This window comes from Primulina eburnea, chromosome 13, assembly GCF_022965805.1.
Source record: "Primulina eburnea isolate SZY01 chromosome 13, ASM2296580v1, whole genome shotgun sequence".
NCBI lineage: Eukaryota > Viridiplantae > Streptophyta > Magnoliopsida > Lamiales > Gesneriaceae > Primulina > Primulina eburnea.
Genome location: NC_133113.1, coordinates 3,421,156 through 3,438,710, shown reverse-complemented (window position 1 = coordinate 3,438,710; position 17,555 = coordinate 3,421,156). Strand labels below are relative to the sequence as shown.

General features: G+C 35.9%; 1 protein-coding gene across 2 annotated transcripts in view; it reads right to left on the bottom strand.

The window, feature by feature from the left end:
• LOC140808735 (7-deoxyloganetin glucosyltransferase-like) overlaps nt 1–12,954 on the bottom strand; it is a 44,039-nt gene extending 31,085 nt beyond the window's left edge. The window contains exons 1-2 of one of the 2 annotated variants that reach the window (XM_073165948.1): nt 12,391–12,954; nt 10,703–11,801 (exon numbers count right to left, since the gene is read on the bottom strand). In XM_073165948.1, the coding sequence (XP_073022049.1) occupies nt 10,873–11,801; nt 12,391–12,880 (1,419 nt within the window). In that variant the 5' untranslated portion in view covers nt 12,881–12,954 and the 3' untranslated portion in view covers nt 10,703–10,872. The remainder of the gene's footprint in view (nt 1–10,702; nt 11,802–12,390) is intronic. The other variant, XM_073165947.1, reaches the window with a different exon arrangement.
• Nucleotides 12,955–17,555: the final 4,601 nt, after the last annotated feature.

The following is a 17,555-nucleotide window of genomic DNA, read 5'->3' as shown; positions in this document are numbered from 1 at the left end:
CTTCTGTTTTTTGTCAAGGCAGAAGTTGGGCAGACATAAGGCGTGACAACGATATGTATGTTCAAATTCTAGATTTATATACACAATAGAATACAAAGTATTCCAAAATAGCTTGTGTTGTATGCTGGATTTAACCTATTTTATGCTGGAAATTATTATGATAATGACTTCGTTTAGGAGTAATAAAATGATGGTGATGAGTTGATCTGCTATTTTATCTGCAACTATTGTACCAGTAGAATCAAGAATTCAGGATTTCAAGAATTTGGTAGTGCATGAACAGAATAAATAGTTTCAATATAAGTACTTCTACTATCAAAATTAACGTAAGCTCGACAACATAAAGCTGAAAATACTACAAGGTAGTTATCCATACAAAACACGAAATCAAATTATCCATCCTAAAAAATGTTTCCAACTTAGTGAAACCAACATCATCGCATTTAATCAAATATGTCACAACATCCACATGGTGTACTTCATTGTATCCACCTAAATCTGTGTCAAAATCTTCAAAAAAAAACATTCTTATCATCATTTTTCCCTCATCAAATTTAACATCTACCCGACCACCACCACATCCTTTGTCATATTTTCATTACTTTGACAACACATTTGTCTGAGTATTTGAATATCATGGAATTGGTCTTCCACAAGTTTTTCCAATATCCTAATTTTGCATGTTGTTTCATCGTCCTTCATTTAAATGACATCTGAAAATTGAACACCTAAAAAAATCAACACCAATTCTCAATAAATCATAAAATAAATTTGGTGAATTTATTTGTTTACTTTTACATTTCTCCATCTATGACCAAATAACTTCAATTACTCACCAAATGTAATGATTTCAAAAACTTTTTAGAAATAAAAAAAATGTCATCTTTGCTATAATAAAAATATTCTTGAAACAAAATACCTTCGTATGAGGAATTCTTTTTAGCAAAGTCTCCGCGTATTCAACTTCTATCGGGATCTTGCTTTCACCCCACTTAAACAAACGTGGATATGTACGTGGAGATCCGAATATAACTCCTAAGGAAGGAATTTTTTCGTACACCCAAGCTTACATAAATAAAGATACAAATGTTATAATATAATATTAGTTATAAAAAATAACAAAAACTCACCATCATCCCGACAACACAACCATCCAAGTATATTGTTTTCCTTCCTATTGCTCCTCCGAATTCCCGATATGTGCAGAAATTTTATCGCGTAAATCTATGGGCAGTGTCTCCCCATGAATATCCAAAAAAATTTGGCAAATCATTAATGTATGAAAATACAAACCGGGGTGTCAAATAGGTACTTAGCGGAATACTATGCAATTCAACGCAAAAAAATAAATATTCTAACAAAATCATCCAATTGCGATTCATCATCTGATTCAGCTAATAATAAGAGATTTTCATAAATCGTTTTCCTCATGGCTTTGCTATCTCTGCAAAATAACGTAATAAAAAATGTGACTTTGTTATGAGATCTTGGTTTACAGGTTGGCCCCCATGAGGTAGAACAAGGACGAAAGAAAACTCGAATGATGTGGAAGGGATGACAATGTCCTTCTCAAAGACAAAAGATGAAGAGTCACTGTTGAAGCTCTTTAATATCACATCAACTCTAGTACTGTAGATGGAGAGTTTAGGCTTTTTCAACCATTTACCAAAAGGAGTACTAATGATCCTTGCTTGTTGCCTCTCATTGAGTTTTGGTTCAAGCTTGTTCATCTCTTTTCTAAAATAAGCAGAAGAACATCGTGACATTGCATCTTTTCCACTCTGCATATGAGCCTCATTATCATCGACATTTTTTAAACCATTTATGCATATATATATTAATATTACAAGTTAAAAAAAGTATTCTTCTAAAATAATTCCAAACAACACGTACCATCAAAATTAATGAAATAAAAAAAATTGAGACTGTTGAAGTTTCTACCGATCACAAATGAATTACTTCGTCTTTGATGCAAGATTATTCAGATTGAATCAACACTGAATATACACAATATCACAATGAATCAATGATCAACCGAATCTAATATGAAATGCGATAAACATACACTGATATAACGTGGTTCGACAATTGTCTACATCCACGGACAAACCAGCAGCATTCAATTCATTAGCACGATAGAGTATTTGTGAGATTACAGGACGAATCACACAACCCACAATTTACCACTTGTTCTTCCTATACAACCCGAGAGAGTATCTCTTGTATATGATCAAGTAAATTGAACAACAGAAGAAGAAGCTGTAACAGGAGAAATCACACACTTATATATGCATCTATCAGTGTGTGTCTACGCATATCAGATAATCTGTTGAGATTATCTGTTAGCAACTCCTACCAACCGCTTCTTCGGTTTGTTACCCAGCTGTGTGCCAGTGGACCAGCTCCACCCAATCAGATTCCATGTGTATTAGTCAATCTTGAGACAACACACTCACAAATATCCACCTTGTCTCATAATTGACCCGAGTGCCTTTTGTCACTATGTGTCCTTAGTTTAAGGACCTTTCAGCTCTTCAACATTTATCAGCCTTAAGCAATGTTGAAGTTTCTCATTAGTGATTGGTTTTGTAAGCATATCTGCTGCACTGTCATCAGTCTTCACCTTTTCCAGCTTGACTTCTCCCTTTCCGATTATTTCTCTCACAAAATGCAATTTCACATCCACATGTTTGGTCCTCTCATGAAAAACTTAATTCTTTGTTAGGTGAATCGCGCTTTGACTATCACATAGCAGTCGTAATGTTGCATCCTGAACTCCAAGTTCAGCAACCAATCCACGTAACCACAGAGCTTCTTTAACTCCCTCGGTAATGGCGATATATTCGGCTTCCGTAGTTGATAATGCCACCACTGGTTGAAGTCCTGCTTTCCAACTGATAGCCGTTCCAAACATTGTGAACACATATCCAGTGATAGACTTCCGAGTGTCAATGCACCCTGCAAAATCAGAGTCCACAAAACCACCTAATGTTCGGTTATTAAATTTTCTCCACCATAAACCAAACTATACCTCATCGTACCCTTGAGGTATCTCATTACCCATTTGAGAGCTTCCCAATGAGTTTTCCCTGGATTGGCCATAAACCTGCTTACCATACTTACACCGTATGCTAAGTCAGGTCTTGTACAAATCATTGCATACATAACTGATCCTACAGCACTTGCATAAGGAACCTTAGTCATGTAATATTCTTCCTCAGTTGTTTCTAGTTTCTGTGTAGCAGTGAGTTTGAAGTGTTGTGCTAATGGTGTTAGCACACTCTTTGCACCTAACATGCCAAACTTACTCAATACTTTCTCAATATATGATCGTTGTGACAAGTAGATTAGTTTACCTTCCCTGTCCCTCTTTATTTCCATACCAAGCATCATCCTTGCTCGTCCAAGATCTTTCATGTCAAACTCTGCCTTGAATTGAGTCTTGAGCCTGGTAATTTCTTGTCTATCTTTACAGGCTATCAATATATCATCCACGTACAGCATTATATATATCATACCACCTGTTTTACAACTTTTGAAGTACACACACTGATCATATTTACTCCTGTTGAACCCAGCCTTCATCATGAAATCATCAAACCTTCTATTCCACTGCCTAGGGGACTGTTTTAACCCATACAATGACTTATTGAGCTTACACACTTTATCTTCACTTCCATCCACAGCAAATCCTTCGGGTTGAAGCATGTAAATGTCTTCTTCTAGCTCTCCATGTAGGAAAGCTGTTCTTACATCCATTTGTTCCAATTCTATTGGCCATAACATGTCCCATCTTGCTGTTATGGCCAATAGAATTCGAATTGATCGGTGCTTCACTACTGGAGAGAACACTTCATGAAAATCAATTCCTTCTCTTTGTGTGAAGCCTTTGGCTACTAGCCTTGCCTTTAGCCTTGGTGGTTCAACACCAGGTATTCAATCCTTCCTTTTGAATACCCATTTTGATGCAATCAGTTTCTGTCCATGTGGTTTTTCCACCAGCGTCCATGTCTTGTTATGCTGTAAGGACTTAACCTCTTCTCTCATTGCCTCTAACCATTCAGTTTTGTTTTTACAACATATAGCTTCCTTATATGACTTTGGTTCTTCAATATCCAAATCTTGTGCTGTAATCAGGGCATATGAGATCAGATCAGCATAGCCATACCTTTCTGGTGGTTTGGTTATTCTTTTCTCCATATCTCTTACCAAGTTGTACCCTCCTTCTGCTATCTGTTGAGCTTGACAGTCTATTGAAGGTGAATTTTGCTCAACTTCATCAGTTACCCCTTCCATATCCAGCCTCACTTCCACACCAGCTACTTTAGTGTCCAAAGTAGATCCATCTTCTGTTAGATTTCTGATGTTTGCCATATCTTCTTCATTGAACACAACATCTCTACTATTATCATCTGTTTGAATCCCTTTTCTAAGCACCAGAGTTTATATCCTTTAACTCCTTTCGGATATCCAATGAATATGCATTTTAAAGCTCTCGGTGCAAGCTTATCCTGTTTCAAATGTGCATATGCAGTACATCCAAAGATTTTAAGTGCTTGTACGATGCTGGCTTACCTGTCCATAGCTCCTGAGGTGTTTTGAAGCCTATGGCAGATGAAGGGCATCTATTGATTAGATAGCAAGCAGTGCTAATAGCTTCTGCCCAGAAGGGCTTCGGTAGATTGGCTGCCACCAGCATGCACCTCACCCTTTCGAGTATGGTTCTGTTCATTCTTTCTGCAAGGCCATTCTGCTGTGGAGTGCCTCTCACTGTCTTGTGTCTCAAGATTCCTTCCATTGCCCAAAACCATGTTGAACTCATCAGACAGGAATTCAAGTCCATTATCTGTCCTTAGGCATTTCACCTTTCTACCTATTTGTCTTTCAACAAGTGCTTTCCAGTCCTTGAACGTCTTGAAGGCTTCATCCTTCCCTTTTAGAATGTACACCCATACTTTCCTGGAATAATCATCTATTAGGCTCATAAAGTACTTAGCTCCACCAAGTGAAGCTGTTCTTGAAGGGCCCCAAAGATCTGAGTGAATATATTCTAAGGTAGCATTGCCTTATGTGGATTGATGCATTGAACTTGACTCTGCAAGATTTTCCATATACACATTCTTCACAAAATCCCAGACTTTCTATTTTGTCCCCACCAAACGCTCCTTGTTTGCCCAATTCCATTAGTCCATGTTCACTTACATGACCTAGCCTTTTATGCCACAATTTAGTCTTATTGTTTTCTGCATTTGCTACTGCGGCTGTTGAACCAACAATTGTGCTTCCAACAAGTGAGTATAACCCATTGTTTCTGATTCCTTTCATCATCACCAGGGCACCTCTTGAAAACTTTAGGACTCCATTTTCTGCCTTGAACGTGTATCCGGTTTTATCAAGTGTTCCAAGGGATATCAAATTTCTCTTTAATTCTGGAACATATCTTACCTCTTGTAGCAATTTCTCAGTTCCATCATACATCTTAATCCGAACATATTCAGATCCAAGTACCTTGCATGCTTTATTATTTCCAAGGAGTACTGAGCCTTCTTCACGTTGGTTTAGTATTTCAAACCAATCTCGATTGGGTGTCATATGGTATGAACACCCTGAGTCTAATATCCATTCCTTGGAGGAGTCCTTATCAGTCACTGTTAGAACTTCGGCTGACTCATATCCATCCTGAACAATGGCTACATCCCCTGACTCAAGTGGTTTTCCATGGAATTTTTTCTTTCTTTCAGGACATTCAATTTTGAAGTGACCTTCTTTATGACACCAGAAACATCTCTTTTTGCCTCTTGACTTGGATCTTGTTTTGAACCTATTTTTCGTGAATTCCCTCCTCTCTGTTCTTCCACGGGCCATCAACCCTTCACCTGATTCTTCTTCTTTAATTTCTGATTTCTTCTTTAATTCTTTAGAAACCAGTGCTGTTTGAACTTCCTCCAGAGACAAAGATTCTCTGCCAAAGATCAGTGTATCCGCTATATTTTCATATTCCTTGGGTAAGGAACTCAACAACAACAGACCTTGATCTTCATCCGCAACCTTGATCTCGATATTTTCAAGATCAAGAATGACTTTGTTGAAGTCATCCATGTGATCCTCCAGGGTCTTCCCATGCGTCATTTTGAACGTATAGAGTCTTTGCTTCAAGTAAAGTCGATTAGCCAATGACTTTGTCATGTATAGATAGATGTTCTAATTTCGTCCAGATTGCAGCTGCCGATTTTTCTTTAGAAACTTCCCTCATAACCTTCTCTCCAAGATTCAAGATCAAAGCACTATGGGCTTTATTCAAAATATCTTTCCTTTCTTTATCAGATAGTGTAGAAGGTAATATCTTCTCACCCAAAAGCGCCTCATCCAAGCCTTGATGAACCAGCAGTGCATGCATCTTCAGACGCCACAGACCAAAGTCATTTTTTCCGGTGAACTTCTCGACTTCATACCTTGCAGCTGCCATCCTTCTTCGACGAACCTGGCTCTGATACCAATTTGTTGAAGTTTCTACCGATCACAAATGAATTACTTCGTCTTTGATGCAAGATTATTCAGATTGAATCAACACTGAATATACACAATATCACAATGAATCAATGATCAACCGAATCTAATATGAAATGCGATAAACATACACCGATATAACGTGGTTCGACAATTGTGTACATCCACGGACAAACCAACACCATTCAATTCATTAGCACGATAGAGTATTTGTGAGATTACAGGACGAATCACACAACCCACAATTTACCACTTGTTCTTCCTATACAACCCGAGAGAGTATCTCTTGTATATGATCAAGTAAATTGAACAACAGAAGAAGAAGCTATAACAGGAGAAATCACACACTTATATATGCATCTATCAGTGTGTGTCTACGCATATCAGATAATCTGTTGAGATTATCTGTTAGCAACTCCTACCAACCGCTTCTTCGGTTTGTTACCCAGCTGTTTGCCAGTGGACCAGCTCCACCCAATCAGATTCCATGTGTATTAGTCAATCTTGAGACAACACACTCACAGAGACAAACAAAACAATGCAAAGCATATTAAAATTGACGACAAACACTTGCTTGTTGTCACAAAGAAGAAGAAAAACATGCAAATGCTTGCACATGACTGACCGAATAAATGATTGTACGACCTACCATTTCATCATAAACAATAAGTTCATAAAACAACTACAATTAATTTCAAACTTTAAAAAAAAATTGAACTTAAATAATTCATAAACTCCAATGACTTAAAAATTTTTCGTGCAACAATACCACAAAATATTAGCAAATGTTTCCTCAACATAAATAATAATTTATTTAACAATTGCTGTCAATCTCAAGTATTTTCAATGGAAAAATATAACATTAATATATATCACAACCATATGCATGAAAATTAATAATAGACCCAAAAAACGAAACACATAAGCATAAAAAATAAATTAGAATCAAATAGAAACATTATACAAATTTAGCATACAACTTGCCAATAGGTCCATCCTGCTAACCCTTCTATCATTATACCACAATCAACCTAAGCAGAAGCAGCAAAAATAATTACTTTTCCACCTATTCTTCTCTCCAATTAGCTAATCCATTCTAAAAAAAATTGGCAATCTCAACATCTACATAATATTGATTAATGGAACAAAAATGCATGATAGTTTGAAAGTCCTTCAACAGGGATACTCACCTTTAAATTTATTCATCATAATAGTCCAAATAAATAAATAAACGCCTACGCATATGCTAAATCTTGCTCCAATCCATTTCTCACAACAATACTGTCATAAAATCACAGAAAAATGGGAAGCACATCAAAATCCACAAATTTATTAAAATTTCAACTTTACAGAGCATAACAATTTGCACTTGTCAATTCATGATTATATCTTCACTAAAATGACAAGTACTAGCAAATTTATGAAAGTTAAAAAATGCACAACCAAAAGTAGTACATAAACATCTATCGAAGAAATCATAAAACTAAGATATTTTTACAAATAAGTTATTTCTTCAAACAAAAGTGGACAATTTTTTTTTTTTTTTTTTGTCAAAACTACTATGAAAATTTAGAAAAACGAATTCATATGGTTCCGACCCTTGTCTTTTAGTCACACGCGTACAGGAAGATCTGTGTATTTTTTAGCAATTTTTTTTTTTTGCTTCCAGTTGCCTTCACCGTGGGTGTCGACGCATTGGGTTTGTTGGCTAGAGATTTACTCTCAAAATCATGACAGTAACATAAATCAATTACAAATGTGCTAACAAATATCAAACTACTGAAAAAATTGAGCGAAAAAAAGATGAAGAAACTCAATTTCTTTGCTTTCGTGATTCTCCAAATAATCGGCTGCAGGTGTCACTTGGTTTTCTTCTTTCTTTCTACTTTATGTAACACAATTTGAAATGATCATCGTCTAAACCATGAGTTTTGCGTGCAATGTAGTCTTGAAGGAGGTGGTGGAAGCTTAGGGATTCTTTGGCCGACGGGAAAGGAAATGGGGAAGTGAGAATGAGTTGTGTGAGAGAGAATGAGATTTGGGATAAAAAATAATAATATTATAAGAGAAAATGAATAAAAAATTGGGGAAGGAGTTTTAAAAAAATTTCCTCTTCTCTCACGTTGTGCAGGGAAATTTTTAATGAATGAAGGACTAAGCATCAAACTAGTTTGTGGCTGGGGATTTTTCCCAAATTCCCCTTTATATATATATATATATATATATATATATATATATATATATATATATATATATATATATATATATATATATATAATTCAACATATCTTTCTGTAGCTCTTGCATACATATTTACATGTATAGACACATAAATAAACACACATGTAACGCCCCGGATTTGATGACCATCTTCATTGTACCAAAACGAGTCTTTCCAGCGTGTTTATGTCCTCACTCACTCGCACCATAGGAAACTTCCTAGGGGGTCACCCATCTCAGAATTGCCCCAAGCCAAGCAAACTTAATTTTGGAGTTCTTATGTGATGAGCTACCGAAAAAAAGATGCACCTTCTTAATATGAGCAATATATATCAAATCTTTTAAGTCTTCTTCAACTGTACAGTCCATTACATCGAACAGTCTCGGAATTCCTCTAATTCCGGTATGGGATCGGTTCATTCATGTTCCCTCCACCTAGAAGCCTGCCAGGAGCCGCTCATTGTCCGTGAAATCTCATGGCACCGGCGATCATCCCCCGCCCTCTTCGGCCTCGGGTCTCACATTCCCACCAGCTTCCGCTTGGTTCGTCCCCGAACCACACCGTACTAAGAGAGGTCGGCTCTGATACCCACCGTAACGCTCCAGATTTGATGACTGTCCTCACTGTACCAAGAAGAATTTTTCCAGCGTGCTTATGTCCTCACTCACACGCCCCCTAGGAAACTTTCTAGGGGGTCACCCATCCCAGAATTGCTCCAAGTCAAGCACGCTTCACTTTGGAATTATTATGTGATGAGCTACCGAAAAGAAGATGCACCTTCTTGATATGAGTAGTACATATCAAATCTTTTAAGCCCTCTTCAACTGTACAATCCATTACATTGAACAATCTCGGAATCTCTCTAATTCCGATGTGGGATCGGTTCATTCATGTTCCATCCACCTAGAAGCCTGTCAGGAGCCGCTTCTTGTCCGTGCAATCTCATGGCACCGGCGATCATCTCCCGCCCTCTTCGACCCCGGGCCTCATAACACAAATATTTTCAATCCGAATTTTATTAAGAGTATCCCTAGTTGTGTATGGTCATAAATGATCTCTTCTAACAAACAAGATATATGAATTCAAATTCCTCGCCTTAATGTAGTAGGGGAAAAGACAAATTATAATTTTGAGTAAATTGAATTGTAACTGTCCATGGTTAGCAAGTTGAAGGGATCACAATTCATAACTTACCTCATATTTTGTCTTTTTCTAAAGTATATGCGGCCAATGATTTCTATTCAAAAGGTCTCCAATTTTGCTGAGAAAACGAATTTGTTTGCTTATGGATTGAGTCATATCTTCATTTTGATTAAAAGTACGGATGAAAATGAATACTCGTTTGTGAGAAATTCGATTCGATAAAAGGTTGTTTAATGAGGTTCGTTAAAATAAATGAAACAAGCTCAAGTTATACAATACTCAGTTCGTTAGCTCGTGAACATGTTTATTAGTAAGTTCATGAGTTATCTGTCAGATAAAAATAATAGTTTTGATATTTGATTTATTGATTTTGCACATTACTTGTGAATTATATATAAAAATCTATTATATTTATTTATTAGAATAAATTTATAAATATTAATAAGAATATCAAATTTTTCTTTAAATATATAATTTATTTTTTAATGAATATTTAAATAATAGCTTACTATAATCATTATTCAAAAGTGACGGAAAGAAAAGCTTAGATATTTTGCCCTAAATTCCAACATCTAAAAAATGGGTCAAATAAAATTTTACATAATATAACTAGGAATTTATTCCACACGAAATTTAAAATTCTGGTTATTTTTTATGGCAAAAACTTGTGTGAGACGGTCTCACGGGTCGTATTTGTGAGACATATCTCTTATTTGGGTCATCCATAAAAAATATTACTTTTTATGCTAAGAGTATTACTTTTTATTGTGAATATCAGTACGGTTGACCCGTCTCACAGATTAAAATCCGTGAGACGGTCTTATATGAGACCCACTCTTTTTTTATATGTTACATTACATTGAAATCGAAGAAAAATTCATATGTAAACCATGTAAGAAAAAAGTAGTAAATCCAAATATTAAACGGCTAGTTTCCCTCGAATGTTTTGTTTTTTATTATGTTTTAAATAAAGGAGAACAAATTTTGTTTCAGATTTGGTACTAGTTTTTGAGAAGAATCTCATTGACCAAAACCTCGAAATTATTGTAAGAAGAGCCACCGGGCTTAGCAGCCAACTGCGCTTTATCCTTCCACTCCAAAGCCTTTTTCCTCATCTCCTTCCCTTTCTCCCCTTCCATCAAGACTTTCACCAAATTCGCCACCTTCTCCCTCTCGACATCCCCCTCGATCTCCAATCCGATCTCCCATTCCGTGCATGCGTATCGGCAATTAGTCTGCTGCTCCGCGAAAAACGGCCAACAGATCATCGGTACGCCTTCCGATATGCATTCGATGGTCGAGTTCCATCCCGAATGCGTCAAGAATCCGCCCACCGAAGGGTGAGCCAACACTTGTTCTTGGGAACACCACTCCACCATCATGGCACGGTCTTTAACCTCTTTCGAGTACTCCTCGGGGAGAATGGCCTTATCCCCACTAACCAAATCCGGCCTAATGATCCACAGAAACTGCTGATCACTATTCGCAAGACCCCAAGCGAACTCCAGCAGTTGTGCAGGGGACAAGACCGTGATGCTGCCGAAATTCACGTACAACACGGAATTCGGTTCTCTCTGGTCGAGCCACTCCATACACTCTTCATTTTCTTTCCACAAACTGGGGCCGATGGATTTTATCTCTGGGTTCTGGACTACCCGTTCTAGCAAGTGGAGTGGACCTATTGTGTGAACACGATCGAATTTCTGGGAGAGGGCATGCACTACATCCTTCTCCAATTCTTCGTAGGTGTTGATTATCACTGCCTTAGCCCGAGATACATTTTTCGTTTGCAAAATGTTATAATGAACCATAATCTCATCAGGATCAGTTGATCTAATGAAACTAGGAAAGTCTCTTAGTCTGATGTTCTTCATCCCTGGTACCCAATCTAACTTGGTTTCAAGATATCCATTTGTCAAGTAACTTTCATCTGCAACAAGGAAACAAAGAAATTAAAGTACCAACTTTGCAAGATTTAACACAAAAATACATTCAACATGGTCTAGTAGCATATATTAGATCATTGTAATGATCATTGTAATCTTAGTTATACATGTTGCTTCACTTGCTATATGATATCAACAAGCCAATAGATATAGATTAGCTAAAAAGTTATTTGGAATTTCATGTACCACGAAGGGTAGAGACCTTTTAAGCAAGGTTGTGATTGAAGCTAAGTATTTGTACTTTGAGGGAATGATTTTCAAAAAACTCTATGTTGGGATAAATTTTAAATATATAAAATTACTAAGAAAATTAGTTGTGAACTGAAATTCATCGTCAAGTCAATGGATTTGTTAAGTGGATGCCTTGAGATATATAAACTATGCCAGAGAGGTCGTGTGGAATAATCAATCCATGCTATAATCTCTATTTAAAATCATTATATTACGAGTCCTGCGTACTTCGTAAGGGATTCACTCCTTATTTTGAGCATTCAAGGGTTCATATATTTCCACCATGAGCATTGCAAAATTCGGTTGTGTGATGTATGTTTGTCAAATATGAAACCTATTTACCTTTAAGTGGAAATATTCCTCTCGCCACGAGTTCCCTGAAGTGACAATATGCCATGAAGCCACAAGCACTAGTAGTATAAAACACAACCTCAAGAATTCCGAGCTGCTCCGCAGCATCAAGAGTGAAGCTCATCACAGCATCGGACACTATGCAACTCACCTTCGGGTAGTCGGGTGACTCATTTAGATTCTTGATGAGCTCCAAGAATGGAGGCAAACCGTTTCTCCTAAGTGAATCACAAAGTTGTGGTATGTCTTGTGTTGCATCCTTGTCGGAAGGAGGGAGCCCATCAGGGATCGTTCGAAACCGGAAGTCTTCGAGATCCTTGACTGCTTCGGGCCCTCGAGCTCGAAGAAGACGATTGTGATTGAATTCAGTGTTGACAAAGGTGATGAAGAAGCCCCGGTGGTGCAAGAGTTTTGCTAGTTTTAGGATGGGTGTGATGTGGCCTTGTGCCGGATAGGGGACAACGACGGCGTGAGGCTTCATATCGGTCGATCTTAGCCTGAGGTCGGGAAATGATTGACATATATATATTTAAAAGAAGGCCGGCCATGCATTACACACACAAATATATATAAAATCATGAAAAGTCAAGTCACATAATTTGAATAATTTAATATATGTAAGTAGAGACAAATATTTGAATCAAATTACTTTCTCTGATATCGAACGATGAAGTTGATGTTTGGCAATTTGTGCTCGTCATAATTTTTATTTTTATTTGTTTTTAAAAAGGATTTTGGTAGCAACTAGGGATATTTTTCTAACCCATCAATCTGAAAGTGATCCGAATTCGATTCGGTAAAATCTGGAACTGATTAATCGGTTTTGGACTATTTAGCATTAGGATTGGTGGCATAGGAAGAATCTGAAACCATTTTAATCCGGTTAAGTTGAATTTAGTCCAATAATGTATTTAATTTCTGGATAATTTGTTTGATAAATAATTATTTAGGCACTTAATTACAATAATGTATTTAATTTCTGGATAATTTGTTTGATAAATAATTATTTAGGCACTTAATTACAATTTCCGGTTCAACTCACTCCCAATTTTTTTATGCAAAAGAGTCATTTAAGGAGTGTAAAACATTACTTGTACAAACATAGATTAATGGCATGACCTCTCCCACTTGGAGGAGAGGAGATAGGTTCAAATTATCCAATAATAATAATAGGCCAAACTTATGTGAGACGGTCTCACATGTCGTATTTGAGTGGGTCTCATGTGAAACCATCTCACGGATCTTAATCTGTGAGACGGGTCAACCCTACAGATATTTACAATAAAAAGTAATACTCTTAGCATAAAAAGTAATAATTTTTCATTGATAACCCAAATAAGAGATCCGTCTCACAAATACGCCCCGTGAGACTGTCTCACACAAGTTTTTGCCGTCGTATTTTGTGAGACGGATATCTTATTTGGGTCATCGATGAAAAAATATTAATTTTTATGTTATGAGTATTACTTTTAATTGTGAATATCGGTAAGGTTGACCCGTCTCACAGATAAAGATTCGTGAGACTGTCTCACAAGACACATACTCATAATAATAATAATAATAATAATAATAATAATAATAAAAACTAACATGAAATCATTGTATATTTAAAAATGAAAATATTAAAAGGTAAAAAAGCACTTTAAATTTCATAAATAAAAATTTATTTCCTTAAATAATGATTTAATTAATTACCAAAATAATATAATAAAAATTTTTCTTTCCATTTTTCAGTTTATTTAAGTTTCTATTTTTTTTAGAAAAAATTACTTTAAAAGAATAATACTACTTATGAGACAAATACTATGTATACGTATATAACATAAATAAAAAAATATTTTAAAAATTATCTTCTATTTAAATAAAAAAATATTTTAAAATCATGTGTTTGGTTTTTCGAAAGTAATAAAGAGATCTACGAGGGAGAGAGTTTAAATATAGTAGAATTTCTAAAATATTTATAAGATTATGAAAATTTTGGAAAAATTTTGAAATTGAAACAATGAGTTAAAATCGGAACCTTCACCCAATAATTCAAAATAGAAACCTTTCTTCCAAAACCAGGTCTTACGAATAAGAGACCGGAACTCATCCTTGTGAAACTATGATCGATGTTATAATCGGTGCAACAGTTTCTTAGTCCGTCTTTGTTTTGTTAGCACCCGTTGATTAAAAGCCCTCTGTCAAGCAACCTAGATTTACTCTAAGTATAGAAACTGCTCGATCCGACTCATTAATATACATGGACTGATTGATAAATAAGACTGATAAAAAAAACTAACAATGAGATGGATGTAATTTTTTATCACAAAAACTTGCGGGCGTGTCAGACACGAAATCATGCCAAATGTGAGATCTGAAATCTAAACCAAACGATCTGAGCTTCGAATCGGTCGTTAGTTCTGATTCCCTCGGTAAACCGTCAAGAACCAGAAACTAGTTTAGAAAAAAAATTAAAAAGAATATCCATAAACAACAACAAAACAATTATACATTTATGAATCGACATTTTAGTAACTAGAAATTGAAAATAAAGCTGAAGGAATATGATAAAGTCAAGGAAAATAAAATCATAGACTGAAAATAAATTTAAAAAAACTAGAATTATGGAAATTTGCCGATAATTTTTTATGGGTTTTTTATGAATTTTTGCAAGAGCTTTCTTCTGATCCTTGTTGCTGGTTTTTGTTCATATCCTCCGAGAAGTTCCAGCCAGCTTCCGCGATCATCAATCATGGATCGTGGATCAACTCATTCGATCGTGTAAACCAACTGATTTCCTTATGAGCTTGTGAAATGGGCTTTGGAGAATTTGAGCTTTGCAGAATGTGTTCTCAATAATCCCCCTGCAACCAATTTGGCATGTGGGCGGGCCAATTTGGATTTACGTGTAACCACACTTTCCTTTGTAGGAGAAAATTTGCAAAATAATTTTGGTCAATTATATTTTTTAAGAAATTGACTTTTTCAAATGTATTTGAAATAAACTTGAAGATGTCATTTTCTTTAAAAAAATAGTTAACAAATGTTAAAAAACAAAATACCCCATTTCCTTGGCCCATCCCCCTATTCCACGATTCACAAAGAGGCCCAAAGTGGACGGATTAGTTCTGTGATAAATAGTGGAATATCTAAATAAGTAATGGATTACTGTAGACAATATCTCACAGTATTCTTTCAACATCAATTACCTTTGTAACACCAACTATTCGCACCTCAACAGAGCAGCTTCCTCTATGTGCAAATCCAGAGCTTGTCCTATTGCTTGTGAAAATTTTGTAATCGTCCATGGGTTTACATGAATTGCACCAGCACCAAGGGATTGTGATGCTTCAGCAAATTCACTGAGGATGATAACTCATTTTTTGGAATTTCGGCAAGCCATAAACTCATAACTAACAAGATTCATTTCATTTCGAAAAGAAGTGACAAGTGCCCATCAATGAAAACATATTGAGCACACAAAGTATGGAAGTCAAGATATCGGTCCATATGATGAATTGAAACAATAGTCAAAGTTCCAAATCTTCAATTGATCCTCTCGACAATCTCGTGAATTTGGCTTGTAAACTTTTGATATTTGGTAACATCAATTATCGTTGGCACTACAATTTGTAGAAAAAACCACCTTATTCCGCCAGTATGGATTCTCTTCCAAAAACATTTCGAAAACTAGGATATTTTGAGGGATTCCTTTGATCATATCAAGGTGGTCTACACCAAGCTTACTTTTCTTCCAGAAAATCTTTCTTTCAATACTCTGATTCGTTCTTGGACTTGAAGAACTTTAAGAGCATGGATGAAACTTTCTGAATCAATATCTATGGGGAACGCATGCACAAAAGTTACTTTTCCTTGATCCTATACACCTTCAAGTCCAAGAATACGAGTACAATCACAAACAAAATGTCTGACATAATCACGTGTAGAAACGAACAAAATCTTTATCTAGCACTGTATGAAGTAGCTCTTATCGAGATTGTAGAGTCTGATGTATTTTAAAAATGGAAATGAGGTTTGTATAAATCACCCAACTTTCATTCTTTCAGCCATATTACATCCTACTTGGTAAATGTTCTTATTGGCTTACTGTGAACAATATCTCCCACTATTTTTTCAGTATCAGTTCTCTTTGTAACACCAATTTCTCCCACCTCAACAGGGCGGCTTCCTCTATGTGCATATTCAGATGATCTTGGCCTATAGCTTGTGCAAATTTTGTAATCTTCCATGGGTTTACAAGAATTGCACCAGCACCAAGGGATAGTGATGTTCCCCCAAAATTCATTGAGGAAAAGATGGCAATTCAATGGAAGGAAATACAAAACCCCACACTCCGTCTGTTCCATTTACAGCATAGGGCCATATCAACCCTGTGATGTTCTGGCTAGGTGTTGCAACACCAGAGTCAACACTCGGTGATTTACTTGCAACCATGGTCTTCTTTGGGTGGATGAAAAAATTTGAGATTTTTTAGGAGCAGTTAGACTCGAGAACTCAGATTGTTATCCTACTTTCTTTTTGTCTCTAATCTTTTTCAAATAATCTTCAAACTTCTTCGTGATTAATGAGATAGAGTCTTCACCAAGATCCGACTCATTGAATTTGTGTGACAATTGAAGAAGATTGTTGTAGAAATCATTAGAAACTTGGAAAGCAATAGTCTTTCATTTGTTATTCTTTTGTAAGCTCGTGTTCATCTCTAAAGTACGAAGGGAACCAATCAAGTCATTTAGTGCAAGTTGAGTTGTATCTCGAGCTTCATCAATTGCACAGACTTTATATTGAAGTGCTCTGGTAGTGATCATAATATTTTGCTGACCAATCTTTCATTTGAAATTAGATCACGAAGGCTAAATGGTTCATTGGCTCTCTTTCTCATAAACGACGAACATACTAGGCGATTGTCTCAATTTCTTCCATCCTCAAACTTTAAAATTTAGATGTTAACATTCTTAACTTCATTATTCATACACTTTCAGATCCTTCACAATGCTTTAATTTGAAGGATTTTCCATGCATCTTTAGCAAAAACTCAATTTGTAATCAGACTGAACATGTTTATATCAACTAATGTAAATATGACATTTAATGCCTTTGAATTGTAGTTCAAAATTTGGATTTCATTAGTTGTCCATTCACTTTCTGGTTTGATC